This window comes from Eretmochelys imbricata, chromosome 3 (assembly GCF_965152235.1).
Source record: "Eretmochelys imbricata isolate rEreImb1 chromosome 3, rEreImb1.hap1, whole genome shotgun sequence".
Classification (NCBI taxonomy): Eukaryota; Metazoa; Chordata; order Testudines; family Cheloniidae; genus Eretmochelys; species Eretmochelys imbricata.
The window spans coordinates 3665736-3692312 of record NC_135574.1 but is presented as its reverse complement, the minus strand read 5'-3'; the positions used below and the strand labels follow the sequence as shown (position 1 = coordinate 3692312).

Sequence of the window (26577 nt, the reverse complement as noted above, 5' to 3'; positions counted from 1 at the left end):
GAGTTGAATTCTGTTCAGTCAGTGTTCGGTCTAAGTTTTTCGCGGACACCTTAGGGTATGTCTACACTACGAAATTAGGTCGAATTTATAGAAGTTGGTTTTTTAGAAATCGTTTTTATATAGTCGATCGTGTGTGTCCTCACAGAAAATGCTCTAAGTGTATTAACTCGGCGGAGCACTTCCACAGTACCAAGGCTCGCGTCGACTTCCGGAGCGTTGCACTGTGGGTGGCTATCCCACAGTTCCCGCAGTCTCCGCCGCCCATTGGAATTCTGGGTTGAGATCCCAATGCCTGATGGGGCTAAAACATTGTCGTGGGTGGTTCTGGGTACATGTCCTCAGGCCCCCCTCCCTCCCTCCGTGAAAGCAAGGGCAGACAATCGTTTCGTGCCTTTTTTCCTGAGTTACCTGTGCAGACACCATACCACGGCAAGCATGGAGCCCGCTCAGCTCACCGTCACCGTATGTCTCCTGGGTGCTGGCAGACGCGGTACTGCATTGCTACACAGCAGCAGCAACCCATTGCCTTGTGGCAGCAGACAGTGCAATAGGCCTGAAAACCATCGTCATCGTGTCCGAGGTGCTCCTGGCCGCTGCGGTAAGGTCGGTCAGGAGCGCCTGGGCAGACATGGGTGCAGGGACTAACGTAGGAGTGACTCGACCAGGTCATTCTCTTTCGTCCTGCAGGCAGTCCTATTGTACCATCTTATGGTGAGCAGGCAGGAGAAGTGGATGGCTTGCAGTCCTACTGCACCATCTTCTGCCAGCCAAAGATGTAAAAGATAGATGGAGTGGATCAAAACAAGAAATAGAGCAGATTTGTTTTGTATTCATTTGCTCCCCCGTCTCTCCCTCCCTCCGTGAAATTAACGGCCGACAATCGTTTTGGTGAAGTCTATCAGGGGCACCTTGAAAACTTTAATGGAGATTCAGTCCTGCCTGAGATAGCAGAGGGAGGGATAGCTTAGTGGGTTGAGCATTGGCCTGCTAAACCCAGGGGGTTGAGTTCAATCCTTGAGGGGGGCATTCTGTGTGACAGTTGTTTTTGTTTCTCCTTGATGTAAAGCCACCCCCTTTGTTGATTTTAATTCCCTGTAAGCCAACCCTGTAAGCCATGTCGTCAGTCGCCCCTCTCTCCGTCAGAGCAACGGCAGACAATCGTTCCGCTCCTTTTTTCTGTGCAGACGCCATAGCACGGCAAGCATGGAGCCCGCTCAGATCATTTTGGCAGTTAGGAGCACATTAAACACTACGCGCATTATCCAGCAGTATATGCAACTCCAGAACCTGGCAGAGCGATACCGGGCGAGTAGGCAACATCAGCGCGGTGACGAGAGTGATGAGGACATGGACACAGACTTCTCTCAAAGCACGGGCCCTGGCAATGTGGGTATCATGGTGCTAATGGGGCAGGTTCATGCGGTGGAACCCCGATTCTGGGCCCGGGAAACAAGCACAGGCTGGTGGGACCACACAGTGTTGCAGGTCTGGGACGATTCCCAGTGGCTGCGAAACTTTCACATGCGTAAGGGCACTTTCATGGAACTTTGTGACTTGCTTTCCCCTGCCCTGAAGTGCATAAATACCAAGATGAGAGCAGCCCTCACAGTTGAGAAGCGAGTAGCAATAACCCTGTGGAAACTGGCAACTCCAGACAGCTGCCGGTCAGTCGGGAATCAATTTGGAGTGGGCAAATCTACCGTGGGGGCTGCTGGGTTGCAAGTAGCCCACGCAATCAAAGATCTGCTGATATCAAGGGTAGTGACCCTGGGAAATGTGCAGGTCATAGTGGATGGCTTTGCAGCAATGGGATTCCCTAACTGTGGTGTGGCCATAGACGGAACCCATATCCCTATCTTGGCACCGGAGCACCAAGCCGGCGAGTACATAAACTGCAAGGGGTACTTTTCAATAGTGCTGCAAGCTCTGGTGGATCACAAGGGATGTTTCACCAACATCAGCGTGGGATGGCTGGGAAAGGTACATGACGCTCGCATCTTCAGGAACTCTGGTCTGTTTCAAAAGCTGCAGGAAGGGATTTTATAACACAGAGATAAAGAACGGATGTTGTTTGAACGCCAGCAAACATACGCTGCAATGCTTTGCTCTACAATGATTCCCGAGTACGTGCTACTGGCCTGGAGTGGTAAAGTGTCCTACCATGGTGGATGGAATAAGGCTGCCCTCCCAGAAACTTTTTGCAAAGGCTTTTGGAGTACATCCAGGAGAGCCGCAAATGCCAGGGCAAATTAATCATTAAACGTGCTTGCTTTTAAACCATGTATACTATTTTAAAAGGTACGCTCACCAGAGGTCTCTTCTCTGCCTGGCGGTCCGGGAGGCAGCCTTGGGTGGGTTCGGGGGGTACTGGCTCCAGGTCCAGGGTGAGAAACAGTTTCTGGCTGTCGGGAAAACCTGTTTCTCCACTTGCTTGCTGTGAGCTATCTACAACCTCCTCCTCATCATCATCTTCCTCGTTCCCAAAACCTGCTTCTGTGTTGCCTCCATCTCCATTGAAGGAGTCAAACAACACGGCTGGGGTAGTGGTGGCTGAACCCCCTAAAATGGCATGCAGCTCATCATAGAAGCTGCATGTTTGGGGCTCTGACCTGGAGCGGCCGTTTCCCTCTCTGGTTTTCTGGTAGGTTTGCCTCAGCTCCTTAAGTTTCATGTGGCACTGCTTCGGGTCCCTGTTATGGCCTCTGTCCTTCATGCCCTGGGAGATTGACAAACATTTTGGCATTTCGAAAACTGAAACGGAGTTCTGATAGCATGGATTCCTCTCCCCAAACAGCGATCAGATCCCGTACCTCCTATTCAGTCCATGCTGGAGCTCTTTTGCGATTCTGGGACTCCATCATGGTCACCTCTGCTGATGAGCTCTGCACTCACCTGCAGCTTGCCACGCTGGCCAAACAGGAAATTGAAATTCAAAAGTTCGCGGGCCTTTTTCTGTCTACCTGGCCAGTGCATCTGAGTTTACAGTGCTGTCCAGAGCGGTCACAATGGAGCACTCTGGGATAGTTCCCGGAGGCCAATACCGTCTAATTGCATCCACAGTACCCCAAATTCGACCCGGCAAGGCGATTTCAGCACTAATCTCCTTGTCGGGGGTGGAGTAAGGAAATCGATTTTAAGAGCCCTTTAAGTCAAAGAAAAGGGCTTTGTCGTGTGGACGGGTGCAGGGTTAAATCGATTTAACACCGCTAAATTCAACCTCAACTCCTAGTGTAGACCAGGGCTTATACACAGTCTGCCGATCCCCAGGGGTCCGCAGACCACAGGTTGAGAACCGCTGCTCTAACTTACATGGCTGGAAAAAAAACACTTTAAAATGTGACCCAGTGTAACCAATGCAGCGATATCTCCCCGAGGCTGGAGACAGCTTGAAACTGTATCTCTGACAGGCATGAACTGCCCCATTCATCAGTGGAAAGTTAACTCTGAGACCTAATGACAGCAACATAGATGTCTAGTTCTTCTGATCAAAGCAGGTCAGAACGAAAAGGGATGATCCTATTATGCAGGTTTCCACAGTCTACAGCATGTGGCATCTTGTTTTTGGCTTCATGTGCGGACGGGGCTTAGGAGCGAACTGTAGCCCCTTCCTCCAACCTCACCCCTGCCGAAATGTCCAGCGTCCGTATGTTTGGGCTGAATGGCATGCTGGGCTGTGGGAAACAGTTAATGTTACACATGGAAGCTCAGTGGACAGTGGGGGTGGTTTCTATAAAAGCAGGAGCCAGCTGAGATAGCAACTGTGTGCCCAGGAAGCAATAGGCCGAGTGAAAGAAAAAGTTATTTTGTGTAAAGAGAAAGAGCCGGGTGTGGCAGAAGAGCAGGGAGCTGTGAGGTGTTGGAGAAGGAAGGTGCAGTCCTTGAACGCTGGTGATTTTCCCTGAGGGAGGAGGGGGTGTTTCCGACTGAGTCTTGTTTGTCCCTTTGGGAGTCTCATTTGTCCCTGGCCCTTTTTCTAACGTACAGTATTTATTGGGACTGCTCAGTACCCCAAACCCTGAGGGGCCAGTACCATGCCTGGTGTACCGGGACTCAGCGGTAAGCACCATACGCAGCTAGGCCGTGTAGGCGCTAGCCCTGGTAGGTCCCAGGAGCCACTCAGACACATGGCTCAGGGAAAGGGTGTTTTACTGGGGCTGGCAGGAAAGGGGAAGGTTGCAGGTACCCTAGATACAGAGCCTTCAACAGTTCCAGTTCCAGCGGTTCCTGTTTGGGTCCCTGGGGCCGTCCAGAAAGTCAGGGCTCCTTAGGCCTAGTGCCTGGGGGGGCCTTCTCCCATCCAGCCTCCCGTCCAGCAAGTAGGAGCTTGCAGGCTTCCAGGCCAGATTCAGTCAGTGTCTCTCACTGGGGCCCCTCTGCACAGGCTCCCTGCCCACCCACTGCTGCTGCCCCATAAGTCCCGCGGAGCCCTGCACCCAGCTGTGACGACCAACATAGAATCATAGAATCATAGAATATCAGGGTTGGAAGGGACCCCTGAAGGTCATCTAGTCGAACCCCCTGCTCGAAGCAGGACCAATTCCCAGTTAAATCATCCCAGCCAGGGCTTTGTCAAGCCTGACCTTAAAAACTTCCAAGGAAGGAGATTCCACCACCTCCCTAGGCAACGCATTCCAGTGTTTCACCACCCTCTTAGTGAAGAAGTTTTTCCTAATATCCAATCTAAACCTCCCCCACTGCAACTTGAGGCCATTACTCCTCGTTCTGTCATCTGCTACCATTGAGAACAGTCTAGAGCCATCCTCTTTGGAACCCCCTTTCAGGTAGTTGAAAGCAGCTATCAAATCCCCCCTCATTCTTCTCTTCTGCAGGCTAAACAATCCCAGCTCCCTCAGCCTCTCCTCATAAGTCATGTGTTCTAGACCCCTAATCATTTTTGTTGCCCTTCGCTGGACTCTCTCCAATTTATCCACATCCTTCTTGTAGTGTGGGGCCCAAAACTGGACACAGTACTCCAGATGAGGCCTCACCAATGTTGAATAGAGGGGGACGATCACGTCCCTCGATCTGCTCGCTATGCCCCTACGTATACATCCCAAAATGCCATTGGCCTTCTTGGCAACAAGGGCACACTGCTGACTCATATCCAGCTTCTCGTCCACTGTCACCCCTAGGTCCTTTTCCGCAGAACTGCTGCCTAGCCATTCGGTCCCTAGTCTGTATCGGTGCATTGGATTCTTCCGTCCTAAGTGCAGGACCCTGCACTTATCCTTATTGAACCTCATCAGATTTCTTTTGGCCCAATCCTCCAATTTGTCTAGGTCCTTCTGTATCCTATCCCTCCCCTCCAGCGTATCTACCACTCCTCCCAGTTTAGTATCGTCCGCAAATTTGCTGAGAGTGCAATCCACACCATCCTCCAGATCATTTATGAAGATATTGAACAAAACCGGCCCCAGGACCGACCCTTGGGGCACTCCACTTGACACCGGCTGCCAACTAGACATGGAGCCATTGATCACTACCCGTTGAGCCCGACAATCTAGCCAGCTTTCTACCCACCCTATAGTGCATTCATCCAGCCCATACTTCTTTAACTTGCTGACAAGAATACTGTGGGAGACCGTGTCAAAAGCTTTGCTAAAGTCAAGAAACAATACATCCACTGCTTTCCCTTCATCCACAGAACCAGTAATCTCATGATAAAAGGTGATTAGATTAGTCAGGCATGACCTTCCCTTGGTGAATCCATGCTGGCTGTTCCTGATCACTTTCCTCTCATGCAAGTACTTCAAGATTGATTCTTTGAGGACCTGCTCCATGATTTTTCCAGGGACTGAGGTGAGGCTGACTGGCCTGTAGTTCCCAGGATCCTCCTTCTTCCCTTTTTTAAAGATGGGCACTACATTAGCCTTTTTCCAGTCATCCGGGACTTCCCCGGTTCGCCACGAGTTTTCAAAGATAATGGCCAATGGCTCTGCAATCACAGCCGCCAATTCCTTCAGCACTCTCGGATGCAACTCGTCCGGCCCCATGGACTTGTGCACGTCCAGCTTTTCTAAATAGTCCCGAACCACCTCTATCTCCACAGAGGGCTGGCCATCTCTTCCCCATTTTGTGATGCCCAGCGCAGCAGTCTGGGAGCTGACCTTGTTAGTGAAAACAGAGGCAAAAAAAGCATTGAGTACATTAGCTTTTTCCACATCCTCTGTCACTAGGTTGCCTCCCTCATTCAGTAAGGGGCCCACACTTTCCTTGGCTTTCTTCTTGTTGCCAACATACCTGAAGAAACCCTTCTTGTTACTCTTGACATCTCTCGCTAGCTGCAGCTCCAGGTGCGATTTGGCCCTCCTGATATCATTCCTACATGCCCGAGCAATATTTTTATACTCTTCCCTGGTCATATGTCCAACCTTCCACTTCACACAGCCTGTCCCACACAGGGCTCGGCATATGGGTCCTGAGGATTCCCCTCTGAATTCAACTTCTCTCCAGCTCCCTGCTTGCCATGTGGCTGCTGCTTCGGCTTCTCTGCAGCCTCTGGCTTGTCATGCAGCCACCGCTTCCAAAGAGAGCCTGGTCAACCCATGGTCCAGGACCTTCCCCTTCCCTGGCCAGCAAGAAGGGGATGTGCCGTGGGGAGGGCGCTGACGGGAGTTGTAGTCCCCTGCTTTGCTAATCCATCACAGAATTCTCTGCTGGGTTCTGCAGGCAAAGCAGGGAGCCCTGGACCTTTCTGCTGCAGTTTAGGTGTGAGAAAATAGCTGTTCATAAGAACAGCCCTACTGGGTCAGACCAAAGGTCCATCTAGCCCAGTATCCTGTCTTCTGACAGTGGCCAGTGCCAGGTGCCCCAGAGGGAATGAACAGAACAGGGAATCATCAAGTGATCCATCCCCTGTCGCCTGTTCCCAGCTTCTGGCAAACAGGCTTGGGACACCATCCCTGCCTATCCTGGCTAATAGCCATTGATGGACCTATCCTCCATGAATTTACCTAGTTCTTTCTTGAACCCTGTTATGGTCTTGGCCTACAAAACATCCACTGGCAAGGAGTTCCACAGGTTGACTGTGTGAAGAAATACTTTCTTTTGTTTGTTTTAAACCTGCTGCCTATTAATTTCATTGGGTGACCCCCTAGTTCTTGTGTTATGAGAAGTAGTAAACAACACTTCCTTATCTACTTTCTCTATATCAGTCGTGATTTTAGAGACCTCAATCATATCTCCCGTTAGCCGTCTCTTTTCCAAGCTGAAAAGTCCCAGTCTTATTAATCTCTCCTCATACGGAAGCCATTCCAGACCCCTAATCATTTTTGTTGCCCTTTTCTGAACCTTTTCCAATTCCAATATATCTTTTTTGAGATGGGGCGACCACATCTGCACAGAGTATTCAAGGCGTGGGCGTACCATGGATTTATATAGAGACAACATGATATTTTCTGTCCTATTATCTATCACTTTCTTAATTATTCCCAGCATTCTGTTAGCTTTTTTGACTGCCGCTGCACATTGAGTGGATGTTTTCAGAGAACTATCCACAATGACTCCAAGATCTCTTCCTTGAGTGGTAACAGCTCATTTAGACCCCATCATTTTATACGTATAGCTGGGATTTCCAATGTGCATTATTTTGCATTTATCAACATTAAATTTCATCTGCCATTTTGTTGCCCAGTCGCCCAGCTTTGAGAGATTCTTTTGTAGCTCTTCGCAGTCTGCCTGGGACTTAACTATCTTTAGTTATTTTGTATCATCTGCAAATTTTGCCACATCACTGTTTAGCCCTTTTTCCAGATCATTTATGAACATGTTGAATAGGACTGGTCCCACAGAACAAAGACCCCTGGGGGACACCACTATTTACCTCTCTCCATTCTGAAAACTGACCATTTATACCTACCCTTTGTTTCCTATCTTTCAACCAGTTACCAATCCATGAGAGCACCTTCCCTCTTATCCCGTGGCAGCTTACTTTGTGTAAGAGCCTTTGGTGAGGGACCTTGTCAAAGGCTTTCTGAACATCTAAGTACACTGTATCCACTGGATCCCCTTGGTCCATATGCTTGTTGACCCCCTCAAAGAATTCTAGTAGATTGGTGAGGAGTGATTTCCCTTTACTAAAACTATGTTGGCTCTTCCTCAACAAATTATGTTCATCTATGCGTCTGACAATATTGTTCTTTATTATAGATTCAACCAGTTTGCCCAGTACTGAAGTCAGGGTTACAGGCCTGTAATTGCTGGGATCACCTCTGGAGCTCTTTTTAAAAACTGGCGTCACATTAACTATCCTCCAGTCATCTGGTGCAGAAGCTGATTTAAATGATAGGTTAGAGACTATAGTTTGTAGTTCTGCAATTTCACATTTGAGTTCCTTCAGAACTCTTGGGTGAATCCCATCTGGTCCTGGTGACTTACTGCTCTTTAGTTTACCGACTTGTTCCAGAATCTCCTCTAATGATACCTCAATTTGGGACAGTTCCTCAGTTCCTCAAATACTTTGCCTCAGTCTTTAATAAGACTAAAGAGGATCTTAGGGATAATGGTAGCATGATAAATGGGAATGAGGATATGGAGGTAGACATCACCATATCTGAGGTAGAAGCGAAACTCAAACAGCTTAATGGGACTAAATCGGGGGGCCCAGATAATCTTCATCCAAGAATATTAAAAGAATTGGCACAAGAAATTGCAAGCCCATTAGCAAGAATTTTTAATGAATCTGTAAACTCAGGGGTTGTACCGTATGATTGGAGGATTGCTAACATAGTTCCTATTTTTAAGAAAGGGAAAAAAAGTGATCCAAGTAATTATAGGCCTGTTAGTTTGACATCTGTAGTATGCAAGGTCTTGGAAAAAATTTTGAAGGAGAAGATAGTTAAGGACATTGAAGTCAATGGTAAATGGGACAAAATACAACATGGTTTTACAAAAGGTAGATCGTGCCAAACCAACCTGATCTCCTTCTTTGAGAAAGTAACAGATTTTTTAGATAAAGGAAACGCAGTGGATCTAATTTACTTAGATTTTAGTAAGGCGTTTGATACGGTGCCACATGGGGAATTATTAGTTAAATTGGATAAGATGGGCATCAATAGGAATATTGAAAGGTGGATAGGGAATTGGTTAAAGGGGAGACTACAACGGGTCCTACTGAAAGGTGAACTGTCAAGTTGGAGGGAGGTTACCAGTGGAGTTCCTCAGGGATCGGTTTTGGGACCAATCTTATTTAATCTTTTTATTACTGACCTGGGCACAAAAAGTGGGAGTGTGCTAATAAAGTTTGCAGATGATACAAAGCTGGGAGGTATTGCTAATTTAGAGAAGGACAGGGATACCCTACAGGAGGATCTGGATGACCTTGTAAACTGGAGTAATAGGAATAGGATGAAATTTAATAGTGAGAAGTGTAAGGTCATGCATTTAGGGATTAATAACAAGAATTTTAGTTATAAGCTAGGGACGCATCAACTAGAAGTAACGGAGGAGGAAAAGGACCTTGGAGTATTGGTTGATGATAGGATGACTATGAGCTGCCAATGTGATATGGCTGTGAAAAAAGCTAATGTCGTCTTGGGATGCATCAGGAGAGGTATTTCCAGTAGGGATAAGGAGGTTTTAGTACCGTTATATAAGGCACTGGTGAGACCTCACCTGGAGTACTGTGTGCAGTTCTGGTCTCCCATGTTTAAGAAGGATGAATTCAAACTGGAACAGGTACAGAGAAGGGCTACTAGGATGATCCAAGGAATGGAAAACTTGTCTTATGAAAGGAGACTCAGGGAGCTTGGCTTGTTTAGCCTAACTAAAAGAAGGCTGAGGGGAGATATGATTGCTCTCTATAAATATATCAGAGGGATAAATACCAGAGAGGGAGAGGAATTATTTAAACTCAGTACCAATGTGGACACAAGAACAAATGGATATAAACTGGCCACTAGGAAATTTAGATTAGAAATTAGACGAAGGTTTCTAACCATCAGAGGAGTGAAGTTTTGGAATAGCCTTCCGAGGGAAGTAGTGGGGGCAAAAGATCTATCTTGCTTTAAGATTAAACTCGATAAGTTTATGGAGGAGATGGTATGATGGGATAACATGGTTTTGGTAATTAAATATTCATGGTAAATAGGCCCAATGGCCTGTGATGGGTTTTAGATGGGGTAAGATCCAAGTTACCTGGGAAAGAATTTTCTGTAGTATCTGGCTGATGAATCTTGCCCATATGCTCAGGGTTTAGCTGATCGCCATATTTGGGGTCGGGAAGGAATTTTCCTCCAGGGCAGATTGGAAGAGGCCCTGGAGGTTTTTCGCCTTCCTCTGTAGCATGGGGCACGGGTCACTTGCTGGAGGATTCTCTGCTCCTTGAGGTCTTTAAACTACAATTTGAGGACTTCAATAGCACAGATATAGGTGTGAGGTTTTTTTTGTAGGAGTGGTGGGTGAAATTCTGTGGCCTGCGTTGTGCAGGAGGTCAGACTAGATGATCATAATGGTCCCTTCTGACCTAAATATCTATGAATCTATGAATCTGTCACATAAAAAGAATGGCTCAGGTTTGGGAATCTCCCTCACATCCTCAGCTGTGAAGACCGATGCAACGAATTCATTTAGTTTCTCCGCAATGGCCTTATCGTCCTTGAGTGCTCCTTTCACACCTCGATCGTCCAGTGGCCCCACTGGTTGTTTAGCAGGCTTCCTGCTTCTGATGTACTTACAAAAAATTTGCTATTATTTTTTGAGTCTTAGCTAACTGTTCCTCAAATTCTTTTTTGGCCTTCCTAATTGTATTTTTACATTTCATTTGCCAGTGTTTACGCTCCTTTCTATTTTCCTCACTAGGATTTAACTAACACTTTTTAAAGGATGCCTTTTTGCCTCTCACTGCTTCTTCTACTTTGTTGTTTAACCACGGTGGCTCTTTTTCAGTTCTCTTACTGTGTTTTTTAATTTGGGGTATACATTTATGTTGAGCTTCTATTATGGTGTCTTTAAAAAGTTTCCACGCAGCTTGCAGAGATTTCACTTTTGGCGCTGTACCTTTAATTTCTATTTAACTAACCTCATTTTTGTGTAGTTCCCCTTTCTGAAATTAAATGCTGCAGCACTGGGCCGCTGCGGTGTTTTTCCTGCTGCAGGGATATTAAATTTAATTATATTATGGTCACTATTACCAAGCGGTCCAGCTATATTCACTTCTTGGACCAGATCCTGTGCTCTACTTAGGACTAAATCCTCTGGTGGGTTCCAGGACCAGCTGCTCCAAGAAGCAGTCATTTAAGGTATCAAGAAACTTTATCTCTGCATCCCGTCCTGAGGTGACATGTACCCCGTCCATATGGAAATAATTGAAATCCCCCATGATTATTATTATTGAGTTTTTTATTTTAATAGCCTCTCTAATCTCCCCGAGCATTTCACAGTCACTATCACCATCCTGGTCAGGTGGTCGGTAATATATCCCCACTGCTATAGTCTTATTATTAGAGCACTGAATTTCTATCCATAGAGATTCTATGGTAAAGTTTGGTTCATTTACGATTTTTACTTCATTTGATTCTATGCTTTCTTTCACATATAGTGCCACTCCCCCACCAGCACGACCTGTTCTGTCCTTCCGATAGATTTTGTACCCTGGTATTACTGTGTCCCATTGATTATCCTCATTCCACCAAGTTTCTGTGATGTCTATTATATCAATATCCTCATTGAATACGAGGCTCTCTAGTTCACCCATTTTATTACTTAGACTTCTAGCATTGGTATATAAGCACTTTAAAAACTTGTCCCCTTTTTAGCTGTCTGCCACTACACCATGTAATTGAATGGGACTCTTTTTCATTTTACTGTTTCTGATCAGACCCTGCCTGTATTTTATCATTTTTCATCCTTTCATCTTCACTAGGACATAGAGATTCTCTATTAATGGATCATCCCCTCAGGGATTCAGTGTAGAAATCAGTGCTTACATGAGCTCAGCAGAGCAAAGCCAGGCATAGACCTAGGAGCAGGACTGGTGGTGTTAAGGGGGCAGGTGCTGGGCAGGCAGGTAGGGTGTTGGGGGCAGGCAGGATTCAGGAACAGATGGGGGGTGGGTTCAGGAGCAGCCTGGGGAGATTAAAGTGTCAGGAAAGGGTTCCAGGGCTAAGGGTGAGGTGCCGGAGATCCTAGTGCAGGCTGGAAGGGCTAAATGGTGGGAACAAGCAGCAGCTGAAAGAGCTAGGGTATGGGAGGTGGGTCTTGTGTCCATGAGCCAGCTGTCAAGGCTTAGGATAGAGGCCTTGGGTAGGGGCTGGTCAGCAGGGCTAAGGGGGAGGGAGCAGGTTTGGAAGCAGCTTAGTGGGGCTAAAGGTGAGGGTGGGGTTCAGAAGCAGGTTGGGGGATAAATGTTGGGTGGGGGCTGGGTTTAGGATCAGATCAGGAGGGAAAGTGGGGGAGCAGCTGCAGGAGCAGAGAGTGAGAGGGATAAATGTTTAGGCGACAGGCCCAAGTTCAGGAATCTGGAGAGGTGAGACTAGGACTTGGTGGGCAAGGAGACTGGGTAACAACCTGCTACTGCTATCAGTTACTCAGTTACCTCAAGTGGCAGAGGTCTGTGCGGCGGCTCTAAAGGTTCTGACCCTGCTGATGACCCATGTGGTCGTCAATATGATGCCAGATGATGGAATTGCCGTTGAAAAACTTTTAAAAAAAAAACTTAGGAAATGACTTGCGTGCACACACACAACCTATGTTAAAAGAACATTACTACGGTTACCAAGTTAAGCACTCAGAAGGTAGGAAATGCCAGAAATAAGGTTGCCACGCAGCCTTAATGGTACAGCCTTTAATTACATGATCACATACTATGTTTTCCTACCCCTGACACAACCCCTCCCAGAGCACCTCAACAGCACCACATCACACCCTACCCAGCGCTGTAGCAAGGGTGCACTGATTTAAATCAAAGCCATTTAAATAACTGATTTTAATCCTGATTTAAATCAGCAAGCAGGAATTATTGATTTAAATAATTTTAATCTTGCTTTGCATTTGTACCTTTAGATACTTATGTAACCCTTCTGCCCGTCAGAGTTGGCAGCAACAAGGGCCGGGTTCAATATCTAGGGGATCCATTCCAATAACACAATGCAAACCGGCTCGAGCCCCCACCCAGTGACCTGGGACAAATATATACCACCCCCGCTGGGCGCCTCCAAGAGGCAATACTTCCCCTCTCGCAAGCACATAGCCTGAGTGTAGCAAAAGCCTTTTAATAACAGAGAGAAACAATGTGGCATTATGTTGGGGAAACACCACCAACAGGATTCATAACACAACCCATGAGCAAATTGGGGCATGCCCTTTTCCCTTTGGTTCTTGAGTCCAGCAACCCCAAATCACCCAAAGTCCCAAAAGTCCAATGCCCCAAATGTCTCTGTCCCTGGTCAGGGCAGCCCCAGAGTTCGAAAGTTTATCTGCGGAGCTTTACCTCCCAACCTGGGTGGAAATGGGACGGGGGTAAGAGGCACCTTACATGATCTGAAGCTGACCGCCCCATAGCTCCATAGCGGCGCTCCGCTCCGCCAGCCGCCCCACAAACTCCTTCGCTCAGCTGCGCTCCGCTCCGCCAGCCGCCCCACGAACTCCTTCGCTCAGCTGCGCTCCGCTCCGCCAGCTGCCCCACGAACTCCTTCGCTCAGCTCCACGACCCACAAGCAGCTCCTGCCATCCACACACTGCTCCGCGTCGAACTGCTTCACCAGCCGTGCCGCAAACTGCTCCACAATAGATCTTCAGGCTCCCCCACTACTTAACACAACACTCAGTGATTTCAGCTCTTAGGTGAATTCAGCTTGTAGTAGGGGAGCCCCAGTGCTGGTGCACTGTCAGCCCAAAGTGAGCTCAGCAGCCTATAACTAGACTTCTAATGAAATCAAAATTAGCTCTGATATTCCACAGTGGAGAGAGGAGGAAGTGCAATTAGCATGGAAGGCCCTCACCAAGGGGCCCATGCCACCAAGTATTAATACTTGTCCCCAGCCTCTCTCTATTCACACAGTTTTGGAACCCATGACCCTTGCCTAGCGAGTGCTACTTAGTTGATGGTGAATCCCTCCATCATAACAAAAGGCCACGTACAGTTCCAAGCACAGTTCCCATAATCAGGGTAATAACAATTTATTCTTCCTGCCCCAATAACAGAGACGCTGGGGATCCCACAGCAGCCAAAGTGACCATTTGAGCAGCTATGGTCTCATTCTAGGCGTGGTGGGTGTGCCTATGCAAATGACATCGGCCCCTGAAGTTCTTTTCCACAACTTGCCACACCTCACCACCAGATGTCAGGGTGGAGCTCATCCTGACACTGCTTACACTTATGTAAAGAAATGTTGAGTCTCAGTGGTTGCTAACTATGAAAAACATGTTGATTTGCAAGGGGGGGAGGGATAGCTCAGTGGTTTGAGCATTGGCCTGCTAAACCCAGGGTTGTGAGTTCAATCCTTGAGGGGGCCATTTAGGGATCTGGGGCAAAAATTGGGGATTGGTCCTGCTTTGAGCAGGGGGTTGGACTAGATGATCTCCTGAGGTCCCTTCCAACCCTAATATTCTATGATTCATCTATGAATTAGAGCCTTCACACTAAATTTGGTGGTACTTTTTGCTAACCAGGAGGATACACTATATCTATACAAATTTATTTAAATAATTACATAGCCTAACATACATTTATTTGGATTCTTAATTTTTACATTTCTTTATTATATTAGGAAAATGGTGAATGATGAATTTCTTATTTCTGAAATTGTTTAATTTTTTACTTATGATTTGTGTCAAGCTCTATTTTAATAGAAATTGGAATTCATGTGAAAATGTGCAAAAAGTGCATTTAAAGTTTTGTTCTTATTAGTTAAATAAAACTACCTTAAATGTGCTGAATATAAGAAAAACATTTATTAAAACATATTTCATATTTAAAACTGACAGATTTATTAAAGGAAGCATTATCTGTGGGTAGTAAATTGAAAGATTGTTTCTGTTCATCCCAATCTTCAGGGTTTTAGAACCAGTAGATCTCATTCTCTCACACTTAGCTTTTATTCATAGATTGGAAGAGAAAAACAAGAGTTCCTGCTTCATCAATTCCCAGTTAGTTTCTTAACTTTGAATGAACTGACCTAGTTGAATAAACTGAGATGAAGAAAATGTTCGCTGCACCTGCAGAAGAGGCTACTGCTGTCAAAAGCTGGTTTAGTCCTTCGGCAAACTCTGGTTCCAGGTGCTTAGATAATGACTTCCAGCCATTCAGTGGTTTGACCTTTCTTTAAAAATTAGCCAACAAATGTACTACTTAATATTAATTGTGTTTAATTTAAATGATTTTAATACATCATAGTAAGTTTAGGCCTTAAAATATATTTTGATAATTTCAAATATAATTTAAAATAGGTTTATTTTTAAAAAGAAAAATATATATTTAAATTAAACACAAAAATCCTTAATTTTATTTTATTTTTTAAAACTCATAATTTCTTATCCACCCTGGTTGTGGCTAAGCACCACAGTGTAGCCCATTATATATTGCATAAGGCTGGGAATGGAGCAGGTGGAGGTAGGGAAGGAGAGACAGCTTCATGGAAGTGTGATATTATTTTTCTACTCCATTTCACAGCCATGTCTACGGGAAAGGAAAAACCCAAGAATTCAGTGCAGGGAGATCCTGCCAAGGATGGACTAGCCAAGAGACTGGAATCAGTGGGTCTGAGTGCAGAGTACTGGCTGCCTAAACTGCACAAACAACTTGGAGTTACCTCTATCCAAGCCTTGAAACACCTGCGATATGAAGACTTCCGAAAGTTAGAATGCGACGTACAGCACACATGGGAAAAGCAGGCCCTCCAAGAACTACTTAAGACAGACAGCAAGGCAACAATGACACAGCTGCAGGAGCAACGCTTGGAGATGCTAAAGAAGAGGCAGGAGCAGGCTAAGTCAGCACTGAAGGAGCTAAAAGAAATGCAGGAGAAAGGCAGGAGCCGCCCTGAGGAAGCTGTGAGAAAGAAAGAGGAGGAGCTGTGGATAGCTATGGACATATCCCCACAGTACTGGGCACCATCTGAGAAGCCTTTGAAGGAAGTGACAGAGAATGTGCACAAACAGTTAGACCTCCTGGAGGAGTCGGTGTCCCAGAGTGAGAATCTCCCTGACAAGGACCTTCTGAGATGGGCATCAGGAGGGCTGGCCCTGCAGGGCATTTACAAAACCAACAAGCTTGCAGAGATGGTGGAGAAGCGAGAGCAGCTCATAGACATCCCAGAAGGGTTCAAGCTCTTTGGTCCAGAGCAAGGGCCGTTGTTTGAGAAAAAGGAGTTTTCATCTGCCGAAGCAGAGTCCTCGTTCACCAGGACCATGGAAAAGCTGGGTTTCAGCATTAGCGTCGCAGCCAAAGGTGGGTTTGGGGGGTTTAGTGCTGAAACCAGCACAGATTACAGCAGCTCTTCAGGGTCCGAACAAACCCACAGATCCCGCTCAGAACACACCTACATTTGCACCACCAAGTACAACTACATCCCACTGGCCTCATGCCACTTCCCCAAGGCTCAGCTTCGACTTTCCAGGGCAGCACTGCAAGAGTTAAAAGAGATCGAGCAGCTTTTGAGTCACACCCCAGAGCCGGACAAGCTCAACATGCTGAAGAGCAGGGGCAGGAGTTTCTTCAACCGATTCGGGTCTCACGTAAACCAGGGTCCGCTTCACTTGGGTGGGATATTCTGGTGGAAAGCGTCTTCTGAGGGATTCCGGGCAGAGCAGCTGGACGAGGTGAAGAAACAAACATCTGATGCGCTCAGCTCTTATGTTGGGGGCAGCTATAGTGGCTTCGGTTGGAGCATTGCAGCTGGTGTTACCGCATCAAAATCAGGTTCTGAAGCCTCATTTCAGGGCACAGATAGAAAACAAATGCAAACAGAGATTCAGCTGTTTGTGACCAAGACAGGAGGCCCACCTGGAGTGGATTCACTCACAGCATGGAAATCTGGGCTTATGATTAGTAACAAAACCTGGAGTGTCATTGACAGAGGCTCTCAGCTGATTCCAGTGTGGGAGGTAATCCTGTCCAATCACAGACAAGACTTTAAAGATGTTTATCAAATGAGCAGCAGCCTCACAAGGGCCTATGAAGCCCTAACAAAGCTAAGTGCAAGTACATTGGTTGGGGAGGAGTTAGTCAGTGCAGTGGATGAGGCCAAATTGTTTTTAGAGGAAATGAAGACCTGGGAAGTCACTGGGGATGAAGAACAGCTGGTGACTCTGCTCAATTTTAAACAGAAGCTACATGAAAAAACAAAACACAGCAGGACCTGGATTGACGTTTGCCTGTCGGATAAGGTGCTTCAGGATTTCCTGGAAAACACAGTTTCACTGTGCAAAGATTTACCTGCACAAAATACTGAATACATCAGATCTCTGCTGCGCTGCCTTCTGGACTCTCATGTCTATTCAGTTAAGAATTTCCCCAAATCTTCCTCCATTATGCAGTGGATCTTTCATGCTGAAGAAAAGCAGCAAAAATCTATCCGTGTTTCTGAATTTGTTGATTTCATTCAAGTCCTACAGGAAATGAAGAATTACATACAGGAAGTTACTTATGACCCTATGTCCTCTGCAGCAGCAGTGGAGGAAGCAAAAGTAAAGGCCAGCTTGGATGTGAGCTTAGCTTTGGGTTCCTTGCAGAAGGCTCTACAGGGCCGAGAGCAGATAGACATAGAGCTGTTATTGCTCTCCATTGCAGCCAGCGCAGGATACCAGGTGGACAGTCACACTTTTCAGTATCTCCTCGGGTGCCCAGAAATTAACTTCATGTTAAAGGAAATGCAAAAGGCACATGAGGGATATTTGACGCTTAGGGGTCAGGATGTTTCCAGAGCTCAGGCTTTCCTCTTATTGACAGGTCTGACAGTGACAGCAGCTGAATTCAAAGACATGTCTCCAGAGGAGAAGAACAAACGTTTTACTTTTATGAAGTGTCACCTGGGACACTTGTTGTCAGGTGATGTAGCTAATGTCTTTATGAAGCCTAATGCATGTGATGACTGGAATGCCCTGGAAAGAGACCTAAATACCCTTATAAAAGGAGAATATGAACCTTCCAGTAGCAATCTGCACAAACAGGATATAAAAAAAGAACTAAGGAATGTCTGTCAAAGGGCTAAGCAGATAGCCCTACCAAAGCCACAGCCCCAAGCACCACCAAATGATGGTAAAATATCTGAAGGATTCAAACCTCAAGACTTTCTCAATTTGATCAAACGACTTGGACTTGAAAACTACTATCCGAGGAAAATGGGGATGGCAGATTTCCATGTGATTGACAAGACCTCTTTACATGACAGCCAGCCCAACACTGAGAGTGAACTGCCATTTCATTTTTTGCAAAAGCTGTTGATGCTGGACTATCGGGTACGGTATCTGGTTTGCAAAGATGACTGTAAAACAAAACAAGAAAGAACAAGTGCCTTGAACACGTCAAGCGAGGTGAACGAATCCTCAGAGGCAACCTCAGATATCTACGAGGACTTTTTAAATGACGATGAGGGAACTAATGAGTCTGTTACACCAAGGCAGACACACGTGCACCCAATGGACGTCCAGATGGCAATTTTTAATTGTGCAGATAATTTCATGAGACAATATCTTTCAACAAAGCTCGCTTTCTGCCAGTTTGCACTCCCACTTCTGGTGCCCAATCCTTGTACTTCACAAATAGAATTCCCTCTTTGGTCCCTTACACAAGTTAAAAAGAGTTGGCAACATGTTGAGAAATCAGGAGAGGAGACTAGCATTAAAAATTATAAAAATAAACTGATTTATCAAGCAGATACACCTGTGGTGTCCTTCACACGGATTGGTAATTCACCTCATTCTTCAAAGTCTAAGATCCTGAATGCTCTGCTGAGTAAGCACAAGCATGACATTTTTTTCCATCGTGATTGTAGAGGCAGCAGCAAAGATTGTCTCCTGATGAACGGTGTTGTAGAAATCTCCTGGTACTGCCCAGGTGGAAAGGATGATGACAGATTTGACAGTTGCATCGCATTCACTAATCTTCATGGGGATGCAAGAGAGCATGAGCAACAAGTCAGATTTTTACAGGAGATAGCTTCTATAAATGTGGTTCTCTTTACAACTTCTGATGAGAACAAAATAGGCAAGCAAATTGTAAGTGATTTCCTGAAATCTCCAAAGCCTTTTGTATGTCTTTTTACTGAAAAAGAAAACTTTGCGGCAGGTAAATCCAATCTAAACATAAAAATAGGCATGAAGAACAGAAATGAAGCAGAATTAATTGATGAACTGTCAACAACAATCAAAGATTTATTGGCTGGTTCGAACCTCACTTGTAGTCTTGAAACCTGTGTAGAAATTGCTCACCAGCATGGTTTTCTCATTGATGAAGACGAAGAAGAGTGTAAGCAAGCCAAGTTAATGGCACAGACAGTGATGGCCCTCTTCAAGGAGAATAACTTACTGGGCATGAAGGAGAAGCTATTGCCTCTTCAAGGAGAATTATGGCACAAGTGGTGTAAGAAAGATAAGGAACTTACCCGTGTACACGATAAAAGGAAGAGAAGCATTGAACAGCACCGGAGCCAAATTGAATCAGAGAAACGTGCTATACGACATGATCAGATAAGGAGAGCATCCTCCCTCAATGATTTAATGAGGTCGGTGCTGGAAATTCTCCAGTCCCATTCAGAGACCACCAAAAAATATTTCCTGCAGTGGTTGAAAGTATTTATGGATGACTTGAGCTCTGACCGCCTTGCAGAACTTCGCCAAAAATACCATGTCCTGTGGTCACAACTGCTGGAAGAAACAGACCCAGGAGAAAATGGTGACTCAGAAAATGTATTGAAAAGTAACTTGGAAACCGTCTCAGCTGAGATAACTGCTTCTACGATTGGCCTTGAACATATTTTGAGAGAGGTTGCTCAGATTTATGAAGCGCTTGGTACTTTGCCTCAAGAAGATCAACATTTTCTTGAACTTCCACAAATTGCAGCTGACCTGATGGCTTCAGGGTATCCCATTGAGCTGATGGATGGTGATGCTTCCTACGTGCCACTGAAATGGGTGAGAGCAGTTTTTGACAAGTTGACTGAGAAGTTAGGAGACAAAAAGGTGTTTGTCCTTTCAGTGCTTGGCATCCAGAGTACTGGGAAGTCAACATTGCTAAATGCCATGTTTGGTCTTCAGTTTAGTGTCAGTGCAGGGAGATGCACCAGGGGAGCATTCATGCAGCTAATTAAAGTGGATGAGAATCTCCAACAAAGTCTGCACATTGATTATATCCTAGTCGTTGATACTGAAGGGCTTCGGGCCATGGAACTAACCAGTAAATCAACACTCAATCATGATAACGAGCTAGCCACCTTTGTCATTGGTCTTGGCAACATGACTCTGATCAATATTTTTGGTGAAAACCCTTCAGAAATGCAAGATGTCCTGCAGATCGCTGTCCAGGCATTTCTGAGGATGAAGCAAGTAAAGCTCTTCCCAAGCTGTTTGTTTGTACACCAAAACGTTGGAGAAATAACTGCAAAAGAACAGAATATGGAAGGACAAAGACGCCTCCAACAAAAGTTAGATGAAATGACAATTACTGCAGCCCAGCAAGAGTTCTGTGATGTAAACCGCTTTAGTGACGTTATCCGATTTGATGTGAACACCCACATTCATTACTTCGCTCACCTCTGGGAAGGAGACCCACCAATGGCACCTCCGAATCCCAGTTACAGCCAAAATGTGCAGGAACTAAAGAGCAAGATTCTCATGGCTGCCACAAAGGAATCCAAGGGCAGTGTTTTAAGGCTGTCAGAGTTAAGAGTCCGAATTGGTGATTTGTGGAAGGCTTTATTAAATGAGAACTTTGTTTTCAGCTTCAAGAACACGCTGGAGATTGCAGCGTACAACCGGTTAGAAACAATGTTTAACCAATGGACCTGGCAGCTGAGAAGTCACATGCTAGAGCTGCAAACAAAACTGAACAATCGAATTAAGAAGAGAGAAATTCAGCATGTCACCAGGAGAAACCTTGAAGAAGAAGTTAAAGAAAAATATCATGCCATCATGAATGACACAGAAAGATTCTTCACTGAGGATCAAAACAGTGAAATATTAATTCAGTGGAAAGCAAGTACTGAAAATAAACTGAATGATCTGAAAGAGTCACTGATTGATGAAACTAAGAGGAAGTCTGAAGAACTTATCAAACTGAAGAAGAACCAAAGCAAACTTGTTGAAAAGAAGTCAGAATATGAAAATGAGCTATTCAAAAGAAGCAAAGAGTTGGCTCTGAGATTAAAAGGCGAGGAACTAAGTGAAGCAGCATTGGAAGAAAACTTTGACGGCCTTTGGAAACGATGGGTCTATGAAGTATCTTCAGATGCCCCTTCTGCTGAGGAACCTGACATTAGCATGGATGTAGAAAACATTCTTCTGCAGCATTTTAAACAGGAACCCAATATAGCAGAGAAAATTAAAAGTTCCTCCTGCAAAAATAGTTTTTCTGTCGATATTTCCAAGCATATTGTCCTGAAGAAAACACTAGGCATCTTCCATAAGACTTTGGATAACTGTGATATAAAGAACATAGAGCAGGTTACAGTTCACATCATAGAGCTTGTTAAGATGAACATTGATATGAAGGAGCAGCAGAGAATGGATTATAATCAAAGTTACATTCACGAAATATTGAATGAAATAGGAAGAGAGGTGGACTCTGCAGCCAAAACCTCAAAATACACATTTAATAATGAGTACAAAATAGAGTTATCCCTGTATCTGTGCAAAATGGCAGCAGAACGGTTTGCAGACATGCACAGAGCATTTAAGAATGCAAATGATCCAACCATCTACCTTGGAAATAAAAGAGACAATTTCTTTAAATGTTTTCAAATTTCCTGCCAAGGAGCCACCTCCGTCACAACATTTGCTGATTTCTTATGCACCAAGCTTTCTGCAGCTCTCCGCCAGGCAGTCTATGACAAGACTGCCATTGACATAGTCAATGAGATGAGGTCTAACTATTCAGCCTTCAATGGCAATAGATCCAAACTGGAAACCAGCATTCTGATAACCCTGGCAGAGGAGGAAAACTTTGAGAAGTACAGACAATACATTCATTTCCCACGGGACTTCTTAGAGAGTTTTATCAAGAAATGCGTTGATGATTATTGTTTAGACAAGAAAAATCCAAGACTGAAGAATTTCTTAAATATTTCCCTTGATTCTTTCCAGACTCTTGTTCTTTCAGCTATTCATGACTCGACTAGGGTTGTCAAAGATAAATATGGCAACGTATCCTTGTGGCTGGATGAATTTTGCAGCAGACTTGGAGATTACTTAGACCTTCCCAGAAGTGATCTGAAAAGCATTGAACATCAGGAAATAAAGGACATAGAGTTTCTGAAAGAGGCAATGAGTAAATCTTTTCCCCTGGTCCTAGAAAACCTGAAACAGGAATTTGCTGTGGTTGATATGGAGCCACTTAAACTGAAGCCTCATAAAATACTATTCAAACAGCTCTGTGGGTGCTGGGAGCAGTGTCCCTTTTGCAAGGCTCTTTGCATAAACACAATACCTGGTCATGACGGAGACCACAATGTTCATTTCCATCGTCCTCAGGCCCTGAATGGTACCCAGTGGTATGGAACAGACCAGCTTGTCATTGAGATCTGCTCTAGTCTTGTGGCAAGTGACTACTTCATGGTGCTTTGTGAAAAGAATCAAATTCCATATAAAAATTATAGACAAGCAGGACCTGCTTATGCCAATTGGAGCATCACAGCAGACAACTCAGCACAGTCTTACTGGAAATGGTTCGTGTCCCATTTCAGGTCAATACTGGAACAAGATTATTGTGCAAAATTTGAGGGCAAAGGAGCAATCCCTCCAGAGTGGGGCCAGATTGAAAAGAAGACCGTAATCTCTGAGCTGAAACAGCTGTAACATTAGTATAGCATCCCCTATATAAAAAGGGGACATTAATGTACCAGACTTTGTTATTGTAGCCAATTAGTTTATTTTATCAGCCATTTATTATTGTGTTATTTAGTGTAATGGATAATTTATATGCTATTTTTTCTATAATTAATGTATGCATAGTAGATTTAAATTGTAGGGTTATAGACGGTGTAAGATTAACCAGTATTTAGGAGTGTTGTGTGTGTATTAGACATGTAGGTGAAGCCTGGCTGGTATGGAAGGCCGACAGACTGAGGCCTGTAAGATTTTAGCTTAGCTAGACTAGGCCATAGGCTTAGGAATGCTTGGCAGGAGTGGGTGACCTACAGGTAACTCCATGCCAGTAAGGTCACAAGATTACTGTAAAAGATCTGCCAATAGGTCATGTCACGGAAAAACAGCAACTGACAGCAATGTATTGTCCAAGACCACGAGACCCCTGATTGTAACATCATGGAAAGTCCTGTCCTGACCACAAGTTGCCATAGACACATGTTATGCGAAGATGCTAATGAGAATAAGGAGAACTAAGAAACAGCCTTTGAAAAATGGGGCACCCCAATATTCATGGGGTGTGGAAGTACAGATAAGGAAAAGAGGGCTGAAACCTTCATGCATATGCATAAGGTGTTAGGTGTGGTCAGAACTACAATATAAAAGAGATTCCTTGGTTGGGTAAAAGTGGGAAGACCCCAAGGGAAACCCCAGCAGGAACCATCCCTCTATCAATGATTGTCTGTTGAGAGATCCATCAGACCCTAGAATATCTTTGAGGATGTGAGTATGTCTGTAGAAGTTATTGCATGGGTTTCTGTATGATTTGTATAGACATGGTGTGACAAAGCTCTGAGCCTGTATTGGTGGGTCATGTGCTTCCGGGCAGATTCAGTGGCCTCCGAAGCTTGCTAAGGCCCTCAATGTGACCTCCCTTTCTCAGTGTAGCGGCAAGGGTCACACCTCCCGAGCTACTTTATCACAAGCCAGTATGGGAGGTGGGAAGGGGGGATACCCCAGAGCCTCTGTTGCTCCTTTGAGCTAGTAGGCGCAGTTCAGCCTCCTGCCTGGACCGAGGCCTGCTTCCCCTCTCAAGAGGGTCTCCGTAGAGCATGGGGAGGGGTGAGGAAACCCGGGCCCACCCTCTACTCCGGGTTCCAGCCCAGGGACCCTAATGATAGCAGTGGTTGGCGGCTTCCCCTTCACCACTGGAGCTGCTTTGATTCCTTGGGCCACTTCCCCGTGGTCCCCTTTTTCTAGCTTCACCCTTACCTCAGGCTTCAGCAACGGTTCCTCTTCTCTAGCTCCTTTCACCGGGGCTCCCTTGAGGGAACTGGAAGAAGAGCTTTTAAGCAGTATGAGTGAGATCTTGATTGGTTCCAGCTGTCTCCATTAGCCTAACGGCTTTAACTGGTTAATTGGCATCAGGTGCGTTAATTGACCGGGAGTAGCCTTTGTTTGGCTATCCAGGGAGCAGGGACCTGCTCATCCTGAGGCTGATATACCTGCCTCCCATCACTCTCTTATATCCTTCTGGTCCGAGTCCATCACAATGGGTAATTGTAATTTTAATTATTGCTTCAATTAAATTTGCAGTACAGATAAGACTTTGTACTTATGATTGTGTTCGTGGTCACTATCCTTGGTCTTCGTGTGTTCCTGGAGACTCCACATTTGAGAAAAATTTGGTGATTTTTCACTCCGTTGAGCTTGAAATTGGAGCAACAGGAGCTGAACCCATTGGAGCGTGATACCAAATCACTACATTCAATTTAAATTAAAAAAAGACTGCACTATAGACAGTGGAAGAGTGATTATTTCCATTGGAGCTGGTGGAATAATTCACTTAACTCTTCTTCAACAGCATTGAGAGCCTCTTTCTGATGTCCTGGAACATGGCTGAGCTGTCCTCATGGAAAATAAAGCAAATTAAATCCTACAGAACCTGAAAGATGCAAATTTTGATAATAAAGTGATTTTATGGTATTATTAGAGTGGGGCCTGTTGTGATTATTGGGCCTAAAACTACCCCAATTGTAATCTCAAATGTAAAAGGCATGTGACGGTTCATAAGATGATACACTAAACTATAACTTTTTGCCTGCTTGAAAATTAATCATAAAAAGTAGGTAAAGTTGTTTTCAATAATGAATGTTATCAATAAGTGCAAGAAAACCAGAGAGAAACTGGATTAGTCCCAAAAAATAAAAAAGGCCAACTGATATGGTACAAGGACTATACTGAGATTATGTGTGGTAAACAAGATAATATGAAACTGGAAATTAATGGCTCCCAAATGGTATAGCAGCTATTAGGACTAATTGGTGGACAAAATAATGAGGGGATGAACTCTTGGGAGGATTAGAGGGGGTTAAAAAGAGACTTTGAAACAAAAAAAATCTCATCCTAGCCCTCATGTGGACCTCTCTCAGCATCCCAGCTCAGCTCTTTGTATCTTCCCCAACCGCCAGACAGAAGGAGCAGGCCAGATAAAAGGACTTTCTTCCTGAGAGGCAACTAGCACAGGGATCAGGATGTTTCCAGAGCTCAGCCTTTCCTGCTGTTGACGGGTCTGACAGTAACATTTGAATGTAAAGACGTGTCTCCAGAGGAAAAGAACATATGTTTAGCTTTTATGAAACATCCCCTGGGAAACTTTTTGGAAAGTGTAGGGGACAATTTCCTGGTGCAAGTGCTGGAGGAACCTGTGATGGGTTGGATCACAGAAACCCACTTGGAGCTGCCAACTGATGTGCCAAGACTACTTCTGTCCCTGCTTTCCCTGCCCTCCCAGCTTGGGACTTCAGTGCCCTGCCTGGTTTGAGTCAGACCCACTAGCCTGCTGCAAACCCAGACCCAGGTCTGAACCACGTCCCCTAACAACTGTAGGCTTAATTGAAAGCAGCTTAAGAAGTGTTCCTGTCTTTAACACTCAGTTGCCCAACTCCCAATGGGGTCCAAACCCCAAATAAATCTGTTTTACCCTGTGTAAAGCTTATACAGGGTAAACTCATAAATTGTTCACCCTCTATAACACTGATAGAGAGATATGCACAGCTGTTTGCCCCCCCGGCCCCAGGTATTAATACATACTCTGGGTTAATTAATAGGTAAAAAGTGATTTTAATAAATACAGAAAGTAGGATTTAAGTGGTTCCAAGTAATAGCAGACAGAACAAAGTGAATTACCAAGTAAAATAAAATAAAACCTGCAAGTCTGTGCCTAATACAGTAAGAAAACTGAATACAGATAAAATCTCACCCTCAGATGTTTCAATAAGCTTCTGTCACAGACTGGACTCCTTCCTAGTCTGGGCACAATCCTTTCCCCTGGTATAGCCCTTCTTCCAGCTCAGGTGGTAGCTATGGGATTTCTCATGATTGCAACCTCCTTTGTTCTGTTCCACCCACTTATATATCTTTTGCATAAGGTGGGAATCCTTTGTCCCTCTCTGGGTTCCCACCCCTCCTTCTCAATGGAAAAGCACCAGGTTAAAGATGGATTCCAGTTCAGGTGACATGATCACATGTCACTGTAAGACTTCATTACCCACTTGCCAGCACACACGTATACAGGAAGACTTACAAGTGAAACAGAGCCATCTACAGTCAATTGTCCTGGTT

The 26577-nt window shown here is 45.1% G+C and overlaps 1 protein-coding gene across 1 annotated transcript in view; it reads left to right on the top strand.

Moving 5' to 3' along the window:
• Positions 1–24947, top strand: part of LOC144262484 (interferon-induced very large GTPase 1-like) — a 28610-nt gene extending 3663 nt beyond the window's left edge. The window contains exon 2 of the mRNA XM_077812300.1: positions 15608–24947. Coding sequence (XP_077668426.1) covers positions 15610–22944 — 7335 coding nt within the window. The 5' untranslated portion in view covers positions 15608–15609 and the 3' untranslated portion in view covers positions 22945–24947. The remainder of the gene's footprint in view (positions 1–15607) is intronic.
• Positions 24948–26577: the final 1630 nt, after the last annotated feature.